The sequence below is a fragment of the Abramis brama genome (assembly GCF_963993115.1).
Source record: "Abramis brama genome assembly, chromosome: 21".
Lineage (NCBI taxonomy): Eukaryota > Metazoa > Chordata > Actinopteri > Cypriniformes > Leuciscidae > Abramis > Abramis brama.
Genome location: NC_139983.1, coordinates 17,196,616 through 17,223,473, shown reverse-complemented (window position 1 = coordinate 17,223,473; position 26,858 = coordinate 17,196,616). Strand labels below are relative to the sequence as shown.

The 26,858-nt window shown below is 37.1% G+C and overlaps 2 protein-coding genes across 5 annotated transcripts; one reads left to right on the top strand and one right to left on the bottom strand.

The window, feature by feature from the left end:
- The first annotated feature begins 1,845 nt into the window (after positions 1-1,845).
- Positions 1,846-11,971, top strand: sh3pxd2ab (SH3 and PX domains 2Ab). Of its 3 annotated transcripts, none has more exons than XM_084096931.1 (8): positions 1,846-2,022; positions 2,330-2,470; positions 4,961-5,065; positions 6,868-6,985; positions 8,046-8,641; positions 8,830-8,879; positions 9,014-9,133; positions 9,919-11,971. In XM_084096931.1, exons 1-8 carry the CDS (start codon positions 1,983-1,985, stop codon positions 11,455-11,457), a joined length of 2,709 nt encoding a protein of 902 aa, XP_083953057.1. In that variant the 5' UTR covers positions 1,846-1,982; the 3' UTR covers positions 11,458-11,971. The 3 variants fall into 3 exon arrangements, with proteins under 3 accessions (XP_083953057.1, XP_083953058.1, XP_083953056.1); XM_084096932.1 differs by having other exon boundaries at positions 1,935-2,038; XM_084096930.1 differs by lacking the exon at positions 1,846-2,022 and having other exon boundaries at positions 2,100-2,470.
- neurl1ab (neuralized E3 ubiquitin protein ligase 1Ab) lies at positions 11,956-21,416 on the bottom strand. Of its 2 annotated transcripts, none has more exons than XM_084096933.1 (6): positions 21,233-21,416; positions 18,095-18,303; positions 17,422-17,743; positions 13,652-14,281; positions 13,209-13,364; positions 11,956-13,110 (listed from the first exon to the last, which is right to left on the bottom strand). In XM_084096933.1, the coding sequence occupies exons 1-6, from the start codon at positions 21,261-21,263 to the stop codon at positions 12,875-12,877; spliced, it is 1,584 nt and encodes a 527-aa protein (XP_083953059.1). In that variant the 5' UTR covers positions 21,264-21,416; the 3' UTR covers positions 11,956-12,874. The 2 variants fall into 2 exon arrangements, with proteins under 2 accessions (XP_083953059.1, XP_083953060.1); XM_084096934.1 differs by having other exon boundaries at positions 12,252-13,110; positions 18,107-18,303; positions 21,233-21,373.
- Positions 21,417-26,858: the final 5,442 nt, after the last annotated feature.

Here is a 26,858-nt window from a genome sequence, read left to right as displayed (position 1 = left end):
AGACACTTTGGATTAGTTTAGATATATTGTTTGTTGTACTTCCATATAACTGAACATAAGACTTTCGCAGTACACATCAATTCATTTTGCAATGTTCAGTCATGCTTGTGCATTCAGTCTAAAATATTAATTGTTGAGTCAGACTCTGACGTCATTGGTCATAGCATAGATATTGGGGTCAGAAAGAGAGTGAGAGAGAGAGTAATGAAGACAAAAGAGATAGGGATTCTGTGATTTTTCAGAAAAGCAGTTCAGAGGGAGGCCGTTGACGTGGCAGAGAGGAAGTGGTTTCAGTCCGATGGGGGAATGAGGAGTGAGGAGAGGGGGAGCCATAAGAGGGAAGGAAAGAGAACAATTTAAGAGCAAAATTGAGAAAGCGGGACTGTAAAAAAAGGGAATAAAATGTCCCTTTGTGAAGACTAAAAGTTTATCAAACTCCTCGTCTGTGCAGCTTTGAGGAAAGGGTTGGAAAATTAGGGCTAAAATACAAATTTTAAGAAATTATCACTAAATAACAGCATCAGCAGAAAGGCTCCAAATCTGAATCTGTTTATAAAAGTTTTAACTACAGTCATATAAGCAATATCACATCAAAAGTTGCAGTTGTTTTGAATATCACCATGACTGAGTTGGCCATAAAAAATGAAAATCAGTGATAAAATTACAATTATGTGTGCACTAGAGTAGAGGACTATTGGGTACTATTGCACTGGAACAAACACTAAAAACACACTGTTTTAAAATATAGCCACAAAGACAATATCATACGAGTGATAGAACTGCTTACTAACCTTGTGCAAAGTTACACAATTCAAAAGTTTGAATGAGTTTGAATGAGTTCTAATGCTCTAATGTATCTAATGCTCACCAAGGCTGTATTTATCTGTTCAAAAATACATTAAAAACAGTAAAGAAATAGTATTACAATTTAACATAGCTTTTTATTTTATGTTTTAAAAGTAAAATGTAATTTATTCCTATGATGGCTAAGCTGCATTTTCAGCATCATTACTTCTTCAGTGTCACGATGCTTCAGAAACATGCTGATTTGCTGCTCAAGAAACATTTCTTATTATTGTCAATGTTGATGACTTTATTTTAACACTGCTTAACACTGTTTTTGTTGAAATCGAAATGCATTTCTTTTAGCATTCTTTGATGAATAAAAAGTTCAAAGGAGCAGCATTTATTTGAAATATATATATTTATGTATGTATTTTTAATACATATATATATATATATATATATATATATATATATATATATATACATACATACAATCTTTCACCTCCTGTCATGACCATGTACTGTAAAGCTGGTAAACCCGTGGGTCATGGTTTGGTGGATTAGCATTAGTCAGTTAGTTGGCCCTGCTGGTAGATACTATAACTACACTATTATATTTTTTCATTGACGGTTGGTCAAAAGTGTATTCTAATGAAATACTTTTTTCCCCTCCAGTAGCATACATTCCAGAAATGTCATTAAAGATTTTTGTAGATAGATGAGAGAGCACTAATAAATTCTAATCATGTTAATGCTTATAACAACCATTAATAGGCCTATAGTTTTTTTCATTCTAAAAATAGAGAAGCATAGTTGTGTGCTCTTTTTGTGTCAGAGAGCACTGGCAGTAGGATGTGTTTCGGAGAATCTGAACAAAGTAGGAGAGAATGCGAGTATGTGCTGACTGTGTGAGTATGCTCTATTTTCATAGGCCATATGTTTCTGTTTAAACTGTTTTAAAGGGGTGGAGCACCATTTGATTGGCATCTGTTTCCCCTTTCTCTATTGTCCCGCCCCTTGAGCCTTTAGCTCTTGGTTTATTTTCCTCTTCTCATCTTTCACTCCTTTCGTCAGCTACCCCTTTTCCTTTTCTCTCTGTCTTTCTTTTCCCCCTTTGCTCCATTTCTTTATTCAGTCAGGCCTGTGTCCTGCTGCAGAAGGGATCTGAACCTCTTAGAGGAGATGCCAGAGCCCATATGAGTCTTGTCGTTGGTTGGACCCCTGGGCCCAGGGCCGGTAGGATGTGCTTCAGGTTGAACTGTGCTTGCTCAAAAGCTTTTACCTTGGAACTTTAAGGCGGGATGAAACTGGATGAATAGTAGGATTTGTTGTACCTGAGCCTTTTGAATGTTGAGACATTAACTCCACATATCTGAGCCTCTTTGGGCCTGTGTTCTTGTTGATTCTTGGATGACCCTTGATCTGTTACCACGTGCTGATTGGCTGGGGCTGTGTTGGTGTTGGTGAATGGCGCGGCGCAGTTCAGGTGGACACGGGCGGGGAGGCAGCTGGCTCACGGCCTGTTTTTTTCCATCATCCTCAGGGAAAGAGCGTGGAGAAGCCTTGGGTGCAGAGGAGTGTATGTGTGTGTATGTGGTGACGGCAGACTATCAGCGTCAAGAGAATACAGAAATCAGCCTGAAAGCAGGAGAGAGAGTGGAGGTGATTGAAAAGAGTGAGAGCGGTGAGTGACACACATTCATAACACACATACATAACATATTCTCATATGTACAGTGGGGTCCAAAAGTCCAAGACCATGCGTGAAAATGCTTGTATTTTGCATTTTATAATGTAATGCAACATTTTTAATTACTTATAACTTATATTAATACCATTACATTTTGAGTGAAAAGTTCAATAGAAAAAAGAACATGAATTTCAGAATGTCTTCGTATTTGATTATTCTCTCTTTTGCTTTAATGACAGCAGCACTCAAGCTGCGTGAACTCCACACGTTTGTCTAAAATCAGATAATCTTGTTCTGCAGCATGATTTGAGATTCGTCTTTCATGGCAGTTGTGCTTATTTTTTAAATTATTTTATGACCTTTTTTGGAAGCTAAATGAGAGAAGAAGGATATATGACTACCACAAAATGACCAATTTAATTCAAAAGACATGCAAAGAGTCATGCTGCTGCTGTGAGCATATAGACTTGCTGCTGCTGCACATATAACATACATGAAATAACCCCTGTAGCAGATCTATACAGGTGAAGCTGGGTTTTTGAAAGCGCACTGCAGACTGCTAGTGCTAACAGCATACAATGCCAAGCATTTGAATGTTGAGCCGCAGCTCATTTGGCTGCTGATGCTACAGCGACCAATCAACTGCGCTATGAAGATAACATTGTGATCGCTGACAAATTGAGTTATGGACCAATCAGCCTGCGCCATCTAGAGTCTCATGACAGAACTTTGTATTTTGCCACTACGACTATTTGGATGTTGTTGTCAAGATTTCTAAGTAAACATTGCTTGGTTTACATGAACAATTTAAATGAACAATTGTTTGGTTTACAAGAGAATTGGAAAGTTTCCAGGCTACAATGTGTGTTTGAAACAAATAGCATGTCTGGAGAGAATTCAGAATGACCTTTTTACTGAAATACTGCGCTGAAATTTGCAAATAAACATACACATGCAAAGACAGAGAATTAAACAACCAGTTGTGAGGAAATCAATGATATTGAGTCATTTTGGAGCAGTAGAACAGTTGTGTGTGTGTGTCCTGAAAAATCCCACCACAGCCAGCGCGTTGTTCTTGAGTGAAGGTCTTAATGGTTTCTCCAGAATATTTCCTCTGCAGAAAAAGTGTACGCTCATATGCGTATGTGCACTTGTTTGTGTAGATGTTTTTGTGTGAGTGTGTGTCGCTGAACTCTTTATGTTTAAGTCATTATGAGCTTAAAACACTACTCTCTCTCTTCCACTGACTGTTCTGACTGTAATTTCTCGTCCTCATTAGTGACTTCTAATATCTGTTAACATGTCTCTCTATCTTCCATTTGTTTGGAATATTCTGATTCTGTCCTTTAACACACACACACACACACACACACACACACACACACACACACACACACACACACACACACACACACACACACACACACACACACAGATGAAGGCATGTGCAGTATATGCCAACAAAAAGAATGCAGAAGTAGGCTACTCTGTAGAAGTAATCTGGAGTACTGAACTTATATGAGCCATTTATATGTTTATGTGTCTCATATTTCCTCAGTATATGATGCTTTTGCAGAGTGACGCATGCTAGGTAAAAGTCCTTAAGATATTTTTTTACACAGCATAATAAACTGTGGATCTGGCAACCTAGTTTTGTTTGCTCTAATGAGTGTTTCACACTGTGAGCACTAACTCAAGGCAGGTGTGTGCAACTATAGTGACAACGTTCTTGTGATAAGCATAAACATTTTTGTGGTTTTATTTTTTTGGGAGTATCTTCTAAACATTTGTGAAGTATAGCTACAAAGGTTAAAAATATGCATTGTAAAATATAATGTAAAATGTATTGTAAAAATTATGTAAAATACACTACCGTTTAAAAAAAAAGAATTTAATACTTTTATTCTGTAATTATGCATTAAATATCTATTTCAAATAAATGCTGTTCTTTTGAACTTTTTTGTATTGGTCAAAGAATCCTGAAAAAAATGTAGTACAGTTAAGCTGTAATGATGCTGAAAATTCAGCTTTGCCATTAAAGGTATAAATTACATTTGAAAATACATTACAATTAAAACTGTTTTAAATTGTAATAATATTTCCTAATATTTATTTTTACTGTATTTTTAATCAAATAAATGCAGCTGTGATGATGAGCATAATAGACTTCTTTAAAAAATAAAAAAGTCTTATCAACCCCAATCTTTTGAACGGTATAGCGTAAGGCATTAGCATTAAAAATATTTGATATTTTTAATATCTGAAGTTAAAATTAAGAACATTAATCACAGATGCATTTTTGCCAAATCCTTTGTCCTTAAAAATAATGTTTAATGATCTGAATTTTTTTTGTTTATGTCGATGTGCTCAGGACTATTAAGACAGAGGGTATGTGACCCAATTCAAAAGAACAGCTGGAATCAGTTACATCAGTGGTATGTGCTCACTGAATCTCTCTTTTTCTCTCTCTCTCTTTCTCTTTAGGGTGGTGGTTTGTAAGAACAGCTGAAGAACAAGGTTGGGTTCCTGCAACATACCTTGTCTCTCTCACAGGACGTCGAGACAGCCACAGAGCAACGAATGGAGAGAGTAAGGCAAAGATACACTGCTAAACTACATATTTATTCACCCACGCTGCTGCTAAACTGATTTAAGCACCGTTGAAGAAACAAAGCACATCTTTTACAGCAGATATCAGAGCTGCTGGCTTTTGTAAAACCAGCAGCTGCCAAATGTCCTGTTTTTCTTTGTCTTGCGCAACCCTTAACTCTTAACAGTTTCCATCCATTCGCTTCACGAGATTTATGGGTGAAAACTGTTGGTTAAGTCTGTTATGGATGCAAGTTCATGCCATGTCAGCACATAGAGTCTTGCATGGATGAAAACCATTCAGTCATCAGATCGTAGTCTAGGGACCCCCTCTCACACACACACACACACACACACACACACACACACACACACACACACACACACACACACACACACACACACACACACACACACACACTTTTCTTGGAGCATTTAACAGCCTGGGAGTGGAAATTCCAGCAAAGATGTCAGATTTTCCATCTTTTGGTCCAGAAGGCTTTTGCTGTACAACTGGGTCCAACACACACTGACCCATATTACAGAGAGAGAATATAACTAGAGGTGGAGACTAGTTTCTGCAGTGTCTGCATGTTTTGATTGTTTTTTCCACTGCAAAATGAAAATAGCAAGCAAACTAAATACACAAGCATTACATAAAGTAGTCCACATGATTTTTTTTTTCACTTTAGGTATGCTTAAATTATTTATGAATGTTATTACATTAGACAACAAAATATCAAACCATATGTATTTTAAATAAATATACCACAAACAAACCTTTATCCAAAACATTTCACAAAGTTTGATCAGTTTGATATGATAAAACAGTAGACACACTGTTCGAAATTAAGGCAAAATGGATTTCTTGATGTCTTTATTCAGATGTCAGTGGAACATGTTCATAGTTAATGCGATGAACTTCACCTGTGTGAACTGACTTCATAAATCCACTGACTTTAGGACCAATTGGTTAAAAACTAATTGCAAAAAAAATCTGTCACAGCACAGATAATATCATCATATAATATGATGATGCGCAATATTAGAGCCTTTATGTAAACAGGTTGAGTGCATCCAATCAATGAAACTGCACTGCAAATATGCAGATAAGAACATTAACCCAGGGTTTAGGGATGTATAATGTGAAACATCGTTTTATGAATATCCAGGATTAATTGTAACCCCGGGTAAATTATGAGCGGTGTGAAACGCGAAGAAAGATATCCCAGGATTCCGTTTATCTGGGTTTTAGAATGACCTAGAGTTAATTATGTTAAGTGTTAAAAGCCCTGATGAAATGTTTAAATGTGACTGTAAGTGTCAAATAATTTTGAGGGTACTGTATATGTAACATATGGCTATAGTAGTTAGCACTTGATGAAGAGGGATATCCAAAATACTAGTCTTTAATGACAAATCTCAGGAAAAACACAACCACATAATTCAAATACAACACAGAACCAAGAACTGAGAAAACTAAGGTGTTAAATACACAGGGAGTAATGAGGTAACGCAAGGAACAACAGATGAAGGTAATCAGTAACTATAGAAAAAAAACAAGGATCAAGAACACAGGCAAACGGGCACAGGGAGAACCAAACTAAAACACAATGAAACTAAACAGAACCAAAGCATACACCTGAGAGTATGAGTACACGTGCAAGACACCTACACAGATTTAAAATGTATTTATTCTACGCTTTTTTTCTCCCCTGTAAGTCTAAGCATTGCATTCGGTTGTCTATGTATCCAGTTGCAGGACAGTTTACAATGTGCTCTCTTTCCTCTTTTGTTCGTAGCAGAGTGGTATATTACAGTTCAGTCCTTCAGCAGTTCGAGTCAGGATGAGCTGGGCTTTGAGAGTGGCGTCATTGTTGAGGTCATCCAGAGGAATCTGGAGGGCTGGTGGTTCATACGGTAAACTCTTCTTCACATGTTTATTCTTCTCTTTGAGCTACTTTAATATGCCTTGCTTTCTTTTGCTGGAATTTACTCTGTATTTGTTGGGTTTTTGCAGAAACAGTAAATGTGATGATAAAATTTGCTAGTTGAGCAGTCAGCGATGTAAACAACTGTTTTTCTCATGACAGTGAACAGCACACCCACATGGAATCTGATATTTTCAATTCCGATTTGCGCCACTTCCATGGTACTAAATCCGATTCAGGTCAGATGTTTTGCAGTGCGACCTCAGTCTGAACAGTCATATTGGAATTCATGCGACTTTTACGTCACTCTCTAGAGCATCATTCGTCACAATTCGGCCTCATGGGAGTCACTTCAAAGATTTTACACTCCCGAAGTTATCAAGACAGTTGGGAAAGGTATCAGAACTTATAAGTTAAAAACTCTTTTTTTCGCATCCTCATATTTGTTTTTAATATTGCCTGCACATAAATTCGCTGGCTTCCACGATAGATCATACTATAAATAATGTCCTCCATGTTTACTTCTGTATAACAGCGTGCTGCGTGACATCTTTTTATCGTTTTTTGCGCATGTGGGACAGTCCAGGACCATGATCTGTTCACACTGGAATCTGATATTGGCCACATTTAAAACAACAATGTAAACAGCTAAATCAGATCTGAGCACTAAGGCTTGTAGAGTGAACATAGCCTAATGCTGATTTGGTGCTCAAGAAACATTTCTTATTATTATCTGTGTTGAAAACAGCTGTGCTGCCTAATATTTTTGTGGAAACCGTGAGGCATTTTTTTTCAGGACTCATTCTTGAATAGAAAGTTCCATAGAACAGCATTTTTATCTATTTGAAATAGAATTTTTTTGTTACATTATAAATGTCTTTACTGTCACTTTTGAACCATTTAGACTTTGCTAAATAGAAGGAATAATTAAATTAATAATTAAAAATAGTTTAAAAAAATCTTTACTTCTGACCCCAAACTTTTGAACTGTTCTTGTTTTTTTGTGGGCATGTGCATTATCTCTCTCTTTCTATGGTTTCCCCTCTCAGTTATGGTGGTAAGGAGGGATGGGCCCCAGCTGCTTACCTGAGGAAAATGCAAGATGGTGCCATGGCTGGTAACCAGGCAAATAAACCAGCTGTGCATGGACAGGTGGAAATCATCGGAAACCTTATGGAGATCAGCAACCTCCTGAACAAGAAACCCGTTAACGAACGGCACTCGCATACACAACCTGACACCAATGCACACCTTAACAGCAACACACTAATACATTCAGCAAACACATACATGCACTCGCAGACTGACACATATACACAGTACAACGGCGATGCAGAGCAGACTGATGCTTACAGTAACAATACACCCACTGACAGAAACAGCAGCATTAGCACAGCTGCTAACATGGGCAGCAGCAGCTCAGAGAGAGACTCGGATGATCAGGTCAACCAGCACACAGACTCAAGTGTGCATCTGTCTGTCTCAGATAGCAGTGTGTCTGTGTCAGTGCCAGATGCTTGTGTATCTGCGTCTGCTTCTGAAGCAAATGTGTCTTCAACACCATCCGCACTAAAGACCAAAACTGTCCCTCCATCTCCTGCCATTGCTCGAGTCGCACCTCAGAGATTCCACAGCGTTGAGACCAGTGAGATTCTTTCTTTCATTCATTTTTTTCTTTCTCTTTTTTGTCATTTCCTCTCTTTATATTTCTCCTGCTCTTTTCCTTTCTACCTCTTCTAATTGTTTATAATGTTGTTCTTTCGTGTAATGTGTTGTTTTCCCTTTGAATCCAGGGAAAACAACACATAAAATTTGTTTTCCCTTTGAATCCAGGATCCCCATCAAACAATCAAAAACCACCTCCCCGTCGAGAAAACAGCCTGGTCAGTATGTCTCTCTCATTTTCCCTTTCTCTATGTTTCTTTTTCTCTTTCTCTCCATTGCACACAACACACACAAATAGGTCATTTTGTGGTTTATATTATGCTGAATAGCATATTCTTCTCTTCATGTTCAGGGATTTCAGTTACCGCAGCCCCCAGATCCCCCTACTGTTGAAGCCGAGTATTACACCATCGCTGAGTTCCGGTCCTGCTTGACAGATGGGATCAGTTTCAACGGAGGACAGAAAGCTGACGTACGACACTGTTCAGTAGTCTACATGGAATTATTTGTCATTTACAGTTTAGGGGTTTTGGAGAATAATACACTACCATTCAAAGATTTGAGGTCAGTAGGCTACGTTGTTTTTGAAAGAAAGAAATTAATACTTGTATTCAGCAAGGATGCATTAAATTGATCAAAAAAGACATTTATATTGTCACAAAGGATTTTGATTTCAAATACTGTAAATGCTGTTCTTTTGAATTATTATTTTTTTAATTATAGAATCATAATTAATTGAATTCATTAAAATAAATGTACCAGTTTCCATAAAGATATTAAGCAGCAAAAACAACATTGATAATAATAAGAAATATTTCTGGAGCACCGAATCAGCATATTAGAATGATTTCTGAAGGATCACGTGACACTGAAGACTGGAGTAATGATGCTGAAAATGTAATTGTTGACATTGACATCACATTAAAATATATTAAAACTGTTAAACAGTTAATTTAAATCATAAAAATATTTCTCAATATCACAATATAAATGCAGCTGTGGTGAGCATAATAAAAGTTCTTTCAAAAACAAAAACCTTTTCCAAAAATATTTTTAAAACATCTTACAGACACCAAACTTTTAAACAGTAGTGATGTTTTTGAAAATAGTTTACATTTTTTTTATTCTATATCAACAAGCTACAATATTCACTAGAGTCAAAAGTGTGACAACTGAGCCCAATGTTCCCTATTAGCTTCAAATTACACTACATTTAAGTATCTCTATGGAAGACCTAAAGGCTGTGTATGTTTACAGGTCATTGAAAAGAACTCTGGAGGCTGGTGGTATGTCCAGATTGGAGAGAAGGAGGGTTGGGCCCCTTGTTCTTACATTGACAAACGCAAGAAGCCCACCTTGAACCGCCAAACCAGTACATTGACCCGGCCCAAGGTCCCACCTCCTGCTCCGCCAATCAAAAAGCAGAACTCGCTTCCATGTGTTGAGTCTGAGGTTATGAGCCTAGCAAGTCCACGAGTGTATGAGGAACCAGAATATGATGTTCCAGCAGTGGGCCTTGAATTTGACCCCGAGCTGGAGTTTCTCAGAGGAGACGCACCGACTAAAGCCCCTCCTCCTCTGTGTCAGCGCATCGTTTCCTTCACATTGGGCGAGGGGGATGAAGAGGATGATGAGGGTGTATATGCGAACAGTGGTTTCAGATCTGTGCCACAGCGTAAGGACAGTTACTCTGACATATACTCGCCCTCTGCGGCCCATCGGGCATCTATGTGGGATCCACCGGAATATGACGCCCCTACAATCGAGCCCAGCATTGACACCAATACAACACTCTACGCACACTCAAAGCAACCTTACCTCAAACAGCAGGCTGATGAGTCTAAATGCAAACCATCCGTGCGTCCGAAACCCGCAAACCAAGACTGTAGTTCCCTCAGAAGCCCCCGAAACCATGAGCAACCAGGCCGGATGCAGTTCAGGACCTCCTGCACATCTGAGGATTCAGAAAATGGCTCATGGGATGATTTCCAGATGAGATTCTCAGATCCATCTTCCCTCCTGTACCGCACTACTGCAGCGTACCAACGAGAAGAGCCGTGTGAGCTCAGCTTTCCTGCGGGAGTGCCGGTGGAGGTTCTGGAGAAGCAGGAGAGCGGCTGGTGGTTCGTCCGCTGGGGGAACGAAGAGGGATGGGCACCCACTTACTATCTACAGCCAATCAAAAGCTCAGAAACAAGTGGTATAGAAGCCAAAACCACAGAGAAAGTTAATTCTGAGACATCTTGGTGTGCAGCTCCAGAGTTGGAGATTTCAGTGCAGGTAGATGTTGGAAAGATGGGTAAATGTGTAAGTTTGGAGAAGAACGAGCAGCGTGTTAACCAAAGCCTGAAGGGCGGACATAGATCTAACCAGCAGAACTGCAGGGTTGGCGTGAAGCAGCTCGCCGTCAGACCTCAGAACGTCCTTAAGGACAACACTAATACGCATACAACTCCCACAGGATGGAGGAACGACATGGTGACTAATCATGCCGCACTACATAGCTACAATGACCAAACGTCCTCTTCCTGTGTAGGTAATACCGAGAGCATGAGGCGTAAGGTACCGGTGTCAATGGTGAAGCCTAAACCTCATTTGATCCACAACAACCTGCGCGAGGAGTACGTTTCTATTGCTGATTACTACGGTGATGCAGAGACCATGAGCTTCCCTGCAGGTACGAGGCTGGAGGTCCTGGAGAGAAACCCTAATGGATGGTGGTTCTGCCGTGTGCTCGACACGGCTAAAACACGTAAGGGATGGGTGCCCTCCAACTTCCTGGAGAGGAGGAGCTAGTGTTCTTTGATTCTGCCATCAGAAACAAAAAAAGGATACCAGAATAAATGATTTCCCATTACCAAACAGCATTAATTTTAAACACTCTATCTTGACCGTGACCCCAATCAAAACGTGTTTTCTTTTTATTTCATATGAGACATGGCCTTCTCTGTTCACAAAATCAAAGGAAACACAAACAAAGCAAGTCCCAACTGTTGATTGACACCTTGTTTATATGCTGTATACTCCCGCTTCTGCTGGATGATGTGATGTTATTGTCACTGAACAGGCTTTTAGTTATTGTTATTTTAGTTTAGTTAGCTGGTCTTGATGTGCTGCAGAATGCTTCTTTCTCTTTGTTTTTTTTGTTTTACTAAATACATATATCAAGGTCTGTTTACAGACTATATGCACTTTCAGAATGTCTGTCTGTCTGTATGTCTGTCTGTCTATATCTATCTGTAAATGTCTCTTTGCTTGTGTACTGTAATTAAACATGGTGCTATTCCTATTAAATCACTTCATTTTCAAACCGAGTCTTATAATAAATGTCCAAGTGCTGTTTTCCATCTTAATCACAATAGCTTGATGGTGTCTGTATGTTTGTGTCTGTGCATTAATATATAAATCAATCAGTAAGTCGTCAATCACGGCATTTTTTACAAAAAAACTAGGTAAACAAGCCTGTATACAGATTACAAATGCTTAAAATAAAAACACAATTGCACGTAATAAAAACCTTTAAAAAAACAAAATCTATAATTATATTTATATATTCACAGTAACAATAAATAACAACAAGCTCTGTTGTTGGATATCATTAAAGTAATAGTTTTATTTCATAATGAACATAGATAAAGGTTATTGGCACTTGCAATATTGTGAATGTCTACTTTGGTATGTAAAAACATTTTTAGTTTTTCAGTTTAATGTTTTGCAGGAAAAAAAAATTTCAACAGATCAAATCCACAATGCAATAGATTCGGACTCTGGATTGATTTATAGTATACAAGTCAAATAAATATTTATTTCCTGACAAATGTGAATAGTTGGTGGGGGAACAAACATTAAAAAAACATGTGAAAAATTTTGTATGAAGTTACTAGGACATTATCAAACTGAAAATCATAATCAGTCTCATTATACCTTGACTTTCCATTGTGCACATCTAGCCATAAGATTTATGATTTATAGAATCTGAGATTATATTAATGTCATGTGTTAATATTGTGCCATTCACATTTGCACAGTCACTTCTGGGTTTTTTCTGCATTTTTGGTTAGTTGTTTTAAGCAGCCACTTAGTGCCTCTTCCTTGCAGAGCTCAAACAAGCAGCCTTTTAAATGGACGTGGGAAATCCTTTTGGAAAAGGATAATGACCTGTTCAGGGCCTCTTCAGAACCATCCAGGTACTGGGATCCTGTTTGTTGCCAGGTTAAATGCTGCGGTAAATTTTGATGATGTCTCTGATTGGGCTGCGACACATGGGGCAACACGGGTTTGACATCTCCGTCAGCTTGCCACCACACACTGAGCACACACACATGTGTCCGCACGCGTACAGCACTGAGTCCACTGCTCTCTCACAGCAAATTAAACACTCCTCACCAGTAATCGCACAGCATGATGGGGTATTTGGAGATTCTGAGGACAGTGAACTGAATGTTGTCCCTGGTGACCACAACAACCACATAGAAAACCGCAATGAGAAAAACATTAAAGAATTTGGTAAATCAACAAAAGAATAACAATGAGAGACAGGAACACACCTGCAGAACTGCTAAGGCTCTGTGGACGGAGCTGAAAGATGTCAGTAAAGCCCATGACTGCTGTTCTGTGTGGCTGATTGGCTGAGGTGTGACTGGCATCACTAAAGATGGACCTCTGAGTTTCTGAACTGGATGCAGTGTAACCAAAGGACGTGCCTAGAAAAAAACGAAACAAAATTATTAATAAAAAAATATTTGTATAAAATGATATATAATTTTAAGCAAATCATGTATATATATATATATATATATATATATATATATAAAATAAAAAATGCATTTAATAATATTAAATATTTAAAAAGTCAAACATATGCATGACTGCTGTTCAGTACAAAAAATAATTATTATATTATAATAAAAAATCTATTATAAAGTTAAAGGAAAAAAAAACAAGCATCTTCACATTATGTCAGAGCATTTTCTTTCTTTTTTTTTTTTACCTAGTATGCTGATTTGCTTGATGTGAGTGTGTAAATCAAAGATCATCCACAGAGGAGTGGAATTATCTACACACATCTCTCTACAGGCTCTCCCTCCATTATGACTCACAAGCACCTCCCCTTCTGCAGTTGCCCGGAAACCGATGATATCCCCGCCCACAAGTGGTGAAGTCAGGCAGCTAAAAGCCCAAAATTCTTTGCGGTCCAGCAGATCGTCTGGATTGACCGGCAGGTGCTTTGGGTTAATATGGGCTGGGTTACAGGAAGTGAATCCGTAAGACAAAAATCCATTCAGGGCAGATGACCTCAGCGAGATCTTTAGGAACACACACTCTCCACAGCGCAACGGTCGATGCGTGAACACCAGAGCACAATCCTCACGTCTGTTATAATAACGCATCGCTATGTGTTCAGTCAGCAGACGCAGACCGTTGCCATGGACACAGTGAAAATGCAAGTCATCGTTCAGATGATGAGACAGCACTGAGTTGAGGGCGTTTGGAGAGCTTGAGAAAGATGGCAGACCATCCTGGAGGTCAAGCTCAGAGCAGTTGCTTGACAGATGCCAGTCATCCATCCCTTCATGAGTCAAAGCAGGGCAGAGATATTCAGCTGGCACAATCTTACTGTCTGTAAAACAAACATTTAAAATCAGAATCATGCTATTGCACCTACAAGGTACATGAGCCCACCCCCTGTGCCAATAAGCAACTACCTAGCAACCAACCAGAAAACCCTAGCAACCACAATTCCACTCTCGTTTCTCCTATTGTTACATACACTACCGTTCAAATATTTAACGCCACTTCTGCTGTGACAACTTTCGGAGGTATTGGCATGGTAATGGTAATGGATATGGCAATGTTAATGTATTTGGTCTTTGCAAAATAGATCTGCTACACTGCTGCTGCTGCAGAGCAAGTATACAGAGACTTGCTACTGCCAATACATTCACAGACATGCTGCTTTGAGCATTTAAGACATGCTGCTGCTGCACATGTAACATAGGCCTACATGAACTAACCCCTGAAGCAGATCTATACAGGTGGAGCTGGGGAAGGTGGAGGGTTTCTGAAAACGCCACCATCTGTCATGCTAGAACATGGTATTAAGATTTTTTTTTAGAAAAGAAATTGATACTTTTATTTAGCAAGAATGCATTAAATTGATCAAAAGCGACTTTTACATTGCTACAAAAATTCCTTTTCAGGTAAACTGTTTGAACTTTCTATTCATCAAAGAATCCTGGAAAAGAAGGTATCATGGTTTCCACCAAAATATTGATCAGCACAACTATTTTCAGCATTGAAAATAATAATAATGACCATCCAAGACAACACCCTAGCACTGTGGCAGTAAGTTTTGCATAGGTAAGCACAATTCATATTTTCTTCATATATTGTAAAACTCTATTGCTCATGTAGCCTGTAATCAGCAACATCAGTATAATTGCACTGGGTGGTTTTTCATTTTGACCTCAGTCAGTAAGAACTTTGCCATTGGCCATCCACGGTGAACAGCCGCTGATGAGAACACCAGAGCTTCAGTGATGGAAATTACTGGTCTGCTATAACTTTCACAGCAGTCGCATCAGCAGAAACGTCCTCAGACGCAGTAGATATTCCTCTCTGGGTTGTTTTTAGTTTCCGGGCTTGACGTCGCTGCCATCCACTGAAGTGCCTTCAGCTGACGCTGACTAGTCTGAACAGGAATTATTAAGACATTGAAGCTTCAGTGACACTGGGGTCATGAAACGGAAGATCAAAAGGAAGGAGGCACGTGCATTGGTTCTTTAATATTTTAAATGATTTCTGTCATGCTGATATTTAACAATTAAAATACTCTATCCCTACACAGGAGGAAATTTACTTGTAGGTAATATGTGATGACCTGCAGTACAAGGGACCTTCCATCTAGAATTAAAACACTTCAACAAAATGCCAGATGTGGTGTGATCTGCATTAGGAAGAACAGGAGGTGATTTTAGTCACAGCATCTGGCCATCTGACAATAAACACATTTTGGAAGCGGCAGAGGTAATGTGAGAGAGCACAGTGCGTGCGGATTGCTTGAGGATGGTTCATCTATAAACCAACTATGTCTGTCTATTTATACAGAGGCAAAGTGCAACTGAAAATAAGTTTGAATACACATAGAGGATGTTGCTAGCTGGATAACAGAAGCAAAATATGGTTTGATGTTTATGTTTATTTGCATGTGTCTAGTACATTTTTAAAGCTGAGATCAGGTTATATAATGAAGGTTAAAATAGTCTAGCTGTCCCAAAGGTTAACTGATGTTACACCAATACTGACCCCTGATATCAATACACACACACATACACACACACACCACACCGTCTATGCTTGTGAACACACCCACTTCCCGCTGCTAAGACATACTGCTATCTGACTCTGTGGAAACATTGACTATTTTTACTCAAACGTAAGAGAGAGAGAGAGAGAGAGAGAGAGAGAGAGAGAGAGAGAGAGAGAGAGAGAGAGAGAGAGAGAGAGAGAGAGAGAGAGAGAGAAGACCGTTTCAAAATAGTGCGATCAAAAAAGTATTTAAATTGTCAAAAACAGTGCAGGGGAGTGACTAACTAAAAGTAAAATTGCTACTAAATTATGTATTTTTTTTTGTATTGTGACAGTAACTCAGCTCTTTTCAAAACAATACAGAAATAGAAAACAGTTTATTTTACATTGTAATAATATTTCACAACAATACTGTTACTAATCAAATACATGCAGCCTTGGTGAGCAAATAAATAAATATAAAAACCTTACTGACTCTAAACTTTTAAACGATATATCAACCTCTTTTTTATGTCGTCTTTTGGTAGCGATACACAAAATAATGTCCGATTTAATGAAGCAAGATAATAATTAGTGTAAATTTTGTGCATTGGTGGTATTCTATTACAACTAAAAGAAAAGTCATTTTGCAAAATGGTAGTTTAACAGTAGTTTAACTACTTTAACATATGATAGTCACTTTCCAAAAACTGTTAACCTTTAACAGCTGCCAATCAGTTTTTTAGGTGAAGAAAACTGCTGATTAATAATACCAAACAACAAAAACAACTGTATTCTGAACCTGCATGCATTTACAAATTCATTAACAAATAAATAAAGTTTCAGGCATAATTCTTCTCATTGTCTCACTGAATGCTTAATTGGTTTAAATAAACCTGACTTTGTTTCCACATAATCTCAATAAAACAGAATTATGAATGGAATAACTTTGAGTTTCATTGATTTTGTTCAACATAAATAGTTTTTTTTCTCACTCTGCCAGCATTCTGGAATTCCCCAGCATACGTTTTTCATTTTTGAAGCGAAAGTGTTGCTAGGCAACATTCCAATCTCTCCAATCTTTTTTCCATTGGGCAGTTTTTGTAATTAGGATAAGAGTGTATCAATCTAGGATTCTATTTTTAAATGTTGTGAATTTAAATTGTTTAAATGTGCTCGGCACAGCGAAAACAAACTGGCCTCTGTGAACTTTACAACTCATCAAGCGATCAGCACGAGCTCAGTGAAGCGCAACTCAGATACTGGCCTACATTACACGCCGACCTGGAGCTCAGCAATTCCACTTGGAGCAAACTCTGAATGGCACATCATCTGATCTGCGTAGAGAGTTATTTCACAGAGATGTCAGACAAACCAGCTTCAGGCAGTTTGATGACTTCTTGGTTTAGAACTTGACGGGACATTATAAATTCTTAAAACTTGATATTTCATATAAGAGAAATGTGAACTCACCAAGTAGCTGCACTCCACGTGTCAGCCCGTAAACGTCAATGACCGCCCATACCGGCTCTCCGGCAGGGACGCCGCTGAAGAAGAAGATCGGACAGCCGCCGTTAACCCGGTAAAACACTCGTCCTGTGTTATCCAACCAGAAGGAAAGAATGGTTCCTTCTTCACATTGTTCCTCAGGAAGTGCTCGGGCCCAAAATCCCCTCTCGCTGACCAGATCCGGGCAGGCGAACCGCGGCAGCCACGTTGAACACAAGTCTGACGGGTCCACCGTACTGAAACCCACTCGCAGGGCACCACTCCAACATCCCTGTCTCTTTGTGATCTAAAAGAAGAGGCCAAAGTCAGAGAAACCGAGGAAGTTAGCTAAAATGACACATTTTTAAAACAATATTTACAAAAAACTCTGATAAAAGTTATTGTGTGATGCTATAAAAAGAGACCAGCAGAAGCATTTATCAGAAACAGATTCTTGTTTTTTCATTCCCAAACAACCTCATTCACCAGAACAAGATAACAGCACAACCTCACATGTTAGCATTTCTAGCATTCTCTTTCTGTTTTCCCTTCGTCGGGAAAGTTTGAGATGGAGTGATATGAAGGAGGGATATGTGAGGGCTATTTTGGGACCACACAGGACGGAATCTGGAAACGGGTGAGAGTTAGGTTACCATACCTTTAGCCTGACCTGCTCGTAGATTCTGATTGGCCGGTTGGTGAAGGTGATGGCATTGCAGAAGCTGGCAATTCGGCGCACGCTGCGCTGTGTCTTGTCCATCACGATCTGAGAGCCTTTAGTGTTGGCATGGAAAGAGAGCGGCAGGAGGGCTGGCATCTGTGGGTATATGCTCGCCTTCAAGGGGTGGCAGTGAAGTGTTTCGCCATCTAAGAGATGGACAAAAAAAAAATGTTATTTCTTCCAAATATATTATGTAATGCCTTTTTAGGCACTCACAACAGTGTAAATTCTGACTAGCTACTGTTATTACTTAAGAGCTTTGTGCTGTGTTTAGAGATCACAGTGGCTATCTCTGAATGAAAATCTTTATCAAGAACAGAGACAACAAAAGAGACACAGAGAGAGAGAAAGAACGCAGGTTTCTGCTATTCAGGCTGCCAAAAATGAGGTTATGTCTCCACACACACAAATACTTACACATTGGAAAGACATCTCAACTCAACATCAGACTACTTCATTCTTTGATCATACATTTGATTTTATGCCTTGGAAGCTTTGGTTTACTGAACATTGCTGTCATGAACTCTCATTATTTAAACATTTTACCAGGGCAAAGTTATAGCTGGCTAATCTGAGGTTTTGTCACAATTGCAATGTTTGAGAATGGAAGCAGTTTGAATGTGTTAAAAATTAAGCAAGTCACCAGTAAAGAATGTTATCGTTTTCAGCTAAAAGTGTTTATCAGTATATAGTTGTCTACTGAGTTACATTATAACGGTATAATTACCAGCTATTGCTGCTATATATATATATTTATATAGAACTTTTAGTGAAATATGTAAATATATAAACATATTGCTAAAATAAGTTTTTGTCATTGCTAAAGTATAATTTTTTCTGTAGTCCGGTACAAACCATAATTACTGAACTGAATAAAAACAAAAACAAACAAACAAATAAATAAATTAACAAATAAATACAGGATTGCTATTTTAAATAACTGAAATAATTTGCTGTGATTTAGATTTGTAATACGATCAGTTTTAGAACTACTCCATACTGTGTAGTTAAAAAAAAACAAAAAAAACCCTCTTCTAACAGCTTAGAATGTCAGTCAGCCAATCAGAATAATGCATTCTAAAGTGCTGTGCATGGCACTGTGTAGTGTCTGATATTGTAGTTGAGTGATAAAATCCAGTGATAAACAATTCTGGGATAGTAGATGGTCTTACGCAATTCCATGATGATGAATGAGACATTAAATAAAAACATAAACAGCCATTAAAAGTACCAAACACGATGCACATAGATTCTCACAGACGAAACTGGCTTGTGATTAAACACTTGCTCCTCAACTCCCTTTCATATTTTCCCAGGCCTCTCCGAAGCATTAAGTCAAGGACACAGTCTTACAGAGATATTTTTCTCTTTAATAAACTGCTGTTGACATTTCACTAGGTGTGGGTCTTTAGCTTTTAGTTGAGACAGATTCTGCATACTTCTACTTCCACACATAAGCTCTGTGTGGGCAAATGAGGATATGTAGTTGCAGGTGTATGTGAGTGTATATATGTATGTGTTAATAAGAGAATCATGAGACACACACACACACACACACACACACACACACACACACACACACACACACACACACACACACACACACACACACACACACACACACACACACACACAGCCAAGTGGGACATAAATAGAAATAATATTCTGAGAGTCTGAGCTCTAGGCTATGTCATGACAAATACACGTAAACCAATATTTGTTTTCATGGTGTGGATTTTTAAACTACATTCTGACTAAACGTCCCCATATTTTGGGGGGCAGTTGGTTGGTTGGTCCTCACAAAAACTGCCCCACACAGCCAACAAGCTACCCAGATAAGAGGGAACGTTCTCAGAACTAACGCCGTGGTTCTCTCAAAGTTATGAACAAATCATCCAGTAACGTTAATTAAACTTTAGTTCAAAGTTATGTGGTCTCTATAATGTTAGCACAAAAATATTATTTATACATTGTTCATGGAACGTTTTATTTTTTACCTGAAATATTTAGTTGGATGTCCGTCTAAAGTTTTTTAAATGTTAGTTTCAGAATGTTCAGAGAATGAGAAAATGATGAAATGGAATGTTCCATTCACATTTGCATAACCAAGAAAAAACATTTTTCAAACATTTAAATAACTAGATGTTTGAACATTCAGAAACATAATTTTTTATAACTTAATAGGAACGTTAGCAAAACATTATTTGAACAAATTTTTGATAGATAATCACTAATCACAGATTCCAATATCCCTAATTTTTCCTCTTGGTTCGAAGAGATGTTAGGGATTTTCTCTTGATAATAATGTCATATCCTATTATATGTGTGGACTCTTTCTCTCAGTGCTGTAGGCAATAGCTGGCCTAAGTGTCAGGTTGACTCAGTGTCAGCTTCGTTTATTAAGTGGGTATAAACTTGAAATGTTTTTTATTATGCATACTTTTCTTGTTTACAGCAAAAAAGAGCAAAACATACAACAGACATATCTAAAACTATGAATATGTGTGTGATGAATATAGGAACAAAATAGTCCATTTGGGGACATACATAGTATAAATTGCTCAACACTCAGTGAATAATGTTTTTAATTATTATTAAAAATACCAAAACGTATTCTTTTAAGGTTTGGATTAGAGTTAATCTGTATAATTATAATTAGTTTATATATATATATATATATATATATATATATATATATATATATAAACAATGCTCCCTGGAAGACAAACTGTTGATCGGTAGCCTATTGATCGACAGTAGCCTACAAATAGTTATCCCAGACAGAAAATCAAACCATCTGAAATATGTTGGAGAAACGGAAGAGAACAAAGTCACTTGTTTGATAAGAAGAATTTGAGCAACAAGTATTCTGTTTAGAGCACGTTTTTAAGTATAGGCTAACAATAAGGGAAGATAACAAATTTTCATTCAGATAATTTGGGAAAATGCAGCCATATTTCTTTATATAATATTCTGAAAAACAATTAAGAAGCTCTATATATCAGTTCACAAAGGTTCCTCGAAATCATTATGGAATTATGAATTACACGCATATATCATTGTTAGGTTACTCACCTAAAGCGGTACGGGTAACCTGCCCACCCATTTCAGCGATGTTCACACAATGAAATCCTGAAAAACGTCTTCAACAGCTTTGCATTTAAAAATAAAGTAACTCGCACTATGTGTCAGATCTATACTCCGCGTGTGTGTGTTATTGTACAGCGGCTGTACACATGCAAACGCGCTCCCATTCAGCAAGACCCTTCAACGGATTCTCATTAGCATAGGAGGCGGAGCTTGGGAGGTCTACTGGTCAAGGATTGGATTATGAAAATGAATTAGTTTACGTGACTAGACGCTCTCCGAAAGTTACTAAGCAACGTCTGAATGACCCGATTAATAGTAAGAGTCGGACTAGTATGGCTATGTATTTATACATAGCTGCTATCCAGTTTTTATATGATTCGCTCTTCTGACGGATCCTTACATTTTGCCTCTCTGCGATGCCTATAAAATGACAGTTGACACAAAATTTACCAGAGTAGCCTACTTTCACTCGCGGTATGCATAACTATCTTCGTTGTTTCAGTAGGCTGAAAATACGAGGTAAGTTAAGTTAAGTGTGGAGATTGACGATCCCTTTGACATAGGCTACTGTTGCCTACATTTGGATATTGTAACATTATTTTTATCTTCCATTACAGAGTGGACATGACCACAAGCATGTCTTGCATTCTAGCATCACAAAATAAAGGTAGGCTAAACATGTTTAGATAACAGTGGGAATCTGTTGTTGAGTGGGAGTCATGGTATGGTCTAATATGTGTCTTGATCTAATCAGCTTCACTTCAAATGATAATGATTATCTAATTGAATTCAGTAGGCACGTATTATTCTGTGACTGGGCGTGTGTATACCTGCTGACATTTTCTGTGTATATAAAGTAGCTGATAGGCTATGGCAGATTATGAAAGGTCACAAAGAACAGAACACATTAATCATCACTCAGTTTCTTGTCTAAGCTCATCATGATTGCATGAACAAACAAGCGAAGCACACAAACCAACAAAGTGTTTGAATTCAGTTTTGGCAGCAGGAGAGATTAGTTCACCCTTCTGCACTGGCCATTCGACGAATATTCCTTCTGTAGAAAAACAAACTTATGTGTGACACGTTGCCATATGGACAGTCATTAATGATACTGATGTCATGCTTATTCTACAAAACTTATTCACTGACACCTAGAGTGCCCCCACCCCCAATAACCTCTAAGAATAAATAAAATAAAATGTGTTTCATGTAAAAAAAATTACATTCAGTTATTATTATTTTACTATACTCAAAAGTAATTCACATTAATAAACTTATCTGACAACAGAATGTTACATCAGTGTTAGCTCAAGTAGAAAATATTCTTACAAAATCAGGTTACCACTTTTTGCAATGTAGCCTACTCTATATGAAATGATAACTTGTGAACCCAAATGTTATAGATAACCCTGCTGCAAGTATGCAACATTAAACATTTTATTAAACACATTAAACTCGTGAACCCAACTGTTACGGGCATAATGTGATAAACATCTGTTTCACTTCAAGATACGATATCAATTTGAACAAAGCATGCTGCAAAATATATATATTTGAGCTAAAACTAGACAATTGAAAAATTAAATGCAAACTTGCCATGGTTTTAGACTGGTCTTGCAATAACATCTCTATAGCTACATGATTTTGTAAGGTTTTGAACTGAAAATTAAATTTAAAAACTCCCTCGTTTTCACTCTGCCTCTTTCTGCAACTTTTTTACAAAGTACAACGTGAAAGTGAAAGGCTGATGCTCTGTAGTGGATTGGATTCACACGTCGCGAGGCACACACACATGTCGTTTCATTTTAATTGAATGAGCACTCCGTGTGCACTCCGACGTCACATTGCGCAGTGGGATGGTTAATCTGCCTATGCATGTAGCTCTTACTATTTCTGCCATAGAAATATATGGTAATCATAGTAGGCTACGAGTATGCGGTTCCAAAATCAGCTTAATTCAAACTTGTAACTCGTCTTTATTGAACAATTCATCAAAAGAACCGGCTTATAGCATTTTTGTCAAATAAGCCACATTGGTAGACTATATGTGTTTAATTCACTCAAAAGCACCGGCTCATAAGAGTCATTTGTTCGTGAAATGAGCTACATTGATCGGCTTGGTTTGATTCACTCATAACTAAGGACCAAATAGTTATTTCATTGTGTGATCGGACTACAGTGACAGACAGGCCTGTTGAATTCGGAACAGCACACTAGCATACATCTGTTACTATTTCTGCCATCAAAATATTGGTAGCACTTTAGAATACTGTATCTTACTTACTGCATAACTAATAAGGAATTATTGAAGAACTAATAGGTAATTCTTCATTAACTACTTCTTTACTACTGTTAACTACTAAGGAAGTTGTGTTAACTAATCAGTATGTAATAGAATTTTATGATTGTGTTAAGTAACAGTTAGTTAATCAATAACTAATGAATTATGTCATATCTCCTGAAGAACTACTATTAATTATCTACTAATTAAGGTTCAAGATAAATAACTAAGAAGTAACTAATGAACAGTCATACAAAACTACACTGAGTTGTGACCTTCCTTATTTACTAATGTTATTAATAGAAGAAAATACAATTTTAACAAATGCATATAAATGTTAAAGAGGTTTTGGCCTATGTGGTTTTGTGAGTGTGTTCTGTAAGAAATAAACTTCAGAAAGGAACCCCACTCAAGTGCCTTGCCTTAACTAACCTCAGATTAGTTTTTATATTATATATACAGTACTGTGTGTGTCTGTATTGCTCAGCATAGAATGTCATTGAGTAAATTAATGTATTTGAGGCAACGACTGAGGGAAACTGAACATGTAGGGAACTTATTAGTAATTAATAAATAATTGTTAGATAATTCTTCAGGAATTACTTAGAACCTGAAACAGTATTCTAAAGTGAAAATATAGGGAACCCATTAGTAATTAATAAAGAATTACCAAATAATTATCCAGGAATTAGCCTACTTATAACCTGAAACAGGATTCTAAATGTGAAAATATAGGGAACCTATTAGTAATTAATAAATAATTATTAGATAATTCTTCAGGAATTACTTAGAACCTGAAACAGTATTCTAAAGTGAAAATATAGGGAACCCATTAGTAATTAATAAAGAATTACCACATACTTCCCACTCAAATCAAACTTACTGTTAAAAAACCCCACTATTAACGTAATCATCTTAACCTTTGTAAAATACATGACAATGACTCGTTTAGGGTACATGATATCTTTCTTTATTTCAGATAAGGATATTTCTTAATACAGCTTATTTTATTTTGTTTTTGTCACGGTTAATCGATCCGTGTGTTCATTTTGCGTATCTGAAAACTCTTGGAACTCAGATAAAAACTATTCCAAGTGTAATCACCCGGTCTCTGTTCTCCACTTATCTTTCTTATTAGTGCTGAATGACTAAAACGGTCTAAAAAACTAAAAAAATATTGTTCAGTGCTTTTTACTTTTTAAGTACTTTAAAAATGAATTACATTTGTACTTTTAAGGTTAATTTGAAAATGAATAGGCCTAATTATAATTTTACTGAAGTCATATTTTATTGGGGTATCCGTACTTTTACTCAAGTTCTTGATTTGTGTACTTCTACTACTTCATCCACTACTCCACTGAAAAAAACCTGGATTATTGTAGTACCGGTAACTATGACTGTTCATTAGTAGTTACTTCAAAGTTAGTTTTCTTGAACCTTTAATTAGTAGATAGTTAATAATAGTTCTTCAGGATATATGACATAATTCATTAGTTATTGATTAACTAACTGTTACTTAACACAATCATACAATTCTATTACATACTGATTAGTTAACACATCTTCCTTAGTAGTTAACAGTAGTAAAGAAGTAGTTAATGAAGAATTACCTATTAGTTCTTCAATAATTCCTTATTAGTTATGCAGTAAGTAAGATACAGTATTCTAAAGTGTTACCAAAATATTTTGTAAAATAGAGTAGCCTAATATTAGAATGTGGTTCCGAACGCAGCACATGTTTTTCCACTGACAAAAAAAGAACCGCGTCATAAGAGTAATTTAGTGCTTCAGATTTCATTGGTCCCGCTGGATGTTTCTGATTCAGTAAAAAGAATCGGCTCATAAGACTCAGACATTCAAATTATTCTACAGTGGTTTAAGCGGTGCAGAAGGAACCACCAACAAACTAAAATGTATTTTGTTACACAGCCGTGACAATTAAACAAATTAAGTTCAGTCATGTTTACTTGTTTTACCTCAACTGTCATTTATATGCAACAAAGAACCACAGGACTTGTTTCTTATCCGACACGGCAGTTTCTCTTTCGTCCACTGAAGGGTGCCCTATTCTCACTAAACATCTGGCCGTTCACGTTTCAATTCTACCTGTTCTTACTATTAGATGCATCAATATTCTATACATTTTATGCATCAATATCGTCCCCAATAACATTGGTTGATTCTACCAAGAGCAAACTTTGGCAAAATATCAGAATTGTATTCATGTAGCTGACTAGCTGTTATCTGATACTTCATTATGTGTGCATATGGTGTGTGTGTGTCCTCTGTTGATGTTCTGCTCCTATGCTTCCCCCCAGCACCCTCTCAGACACAGTCTAATTCTGTGTCCAGATAGTTTGAACAATTTCCTCTGCAGGGAAACAAAAGACATGTGATATATATATATATATACGTGTGTGTGTGTGTGTGTGTGAGAGAGAGAGAGAGAGAGAGAGAGTGAGTGAGTGAGTGAGTGAGTGAGGGAGTGAGGGAATGAGTGTGTGTGTGTGTGTGTGTGTGTGTGTGTGTGTGTGTGTGTAAACTAATATGTCCACAGCTGGAGGCTCTGGTGAAGGCCGTTCTGACACTGATTAAGCCTCTCGAGGCCTTGACAGATACAGAAGCTTAAGAGTAAGAGATAGAGGAAGAGGAAATAAGTAAAAGGGATGAAAGTTAGACAGAGAGAAAGAGAGGGAGACTGAGAGAAAGACAGCAGTGAAAAGTTGCAGTATCAGGAGATGGGATTGGAGACTACAGTCCAGACACTGAGTCTTGTGACTCTTAATTTCTTTGTGTAAACTTTTTAAATTAAGGAAAAATTACTATACTAAAGTCATGTTAAATTACTTAATATATAAATAATATATTTTTTATTCATTTAGAACACTTACAGACAGTCAAACCAAATTTAATTTAGACACCCTGCATGCTATATAAATTATATAAGCTAAAAAAAAAACATAATTTTGGATTTGACTGTATATACTTTTTATTATGATTATATTATTATTATCTAGGCTATATCTGTACAATATAATTTTCTTAAAACATATTATTATTAAAACATTAAATAAACTAATAATAATAATAATAATTTAAAGTACTATTAATTTCTTTATGTGTAAATGAAGGGAAAATGACAATACTAAACTCATGTTAAATTTCTTAAATATTTATTTGATTTTATTTATATTTAATGAATTATTTAATTATTATGATTATTATAATGATTATTATGTATACAGTTAAACAAATTCTATGGTACGGACAACTCATGAATATGGTTAAAGCAGTGTTACGTCCTACAAGCAGTAATTGTTTTCTCAG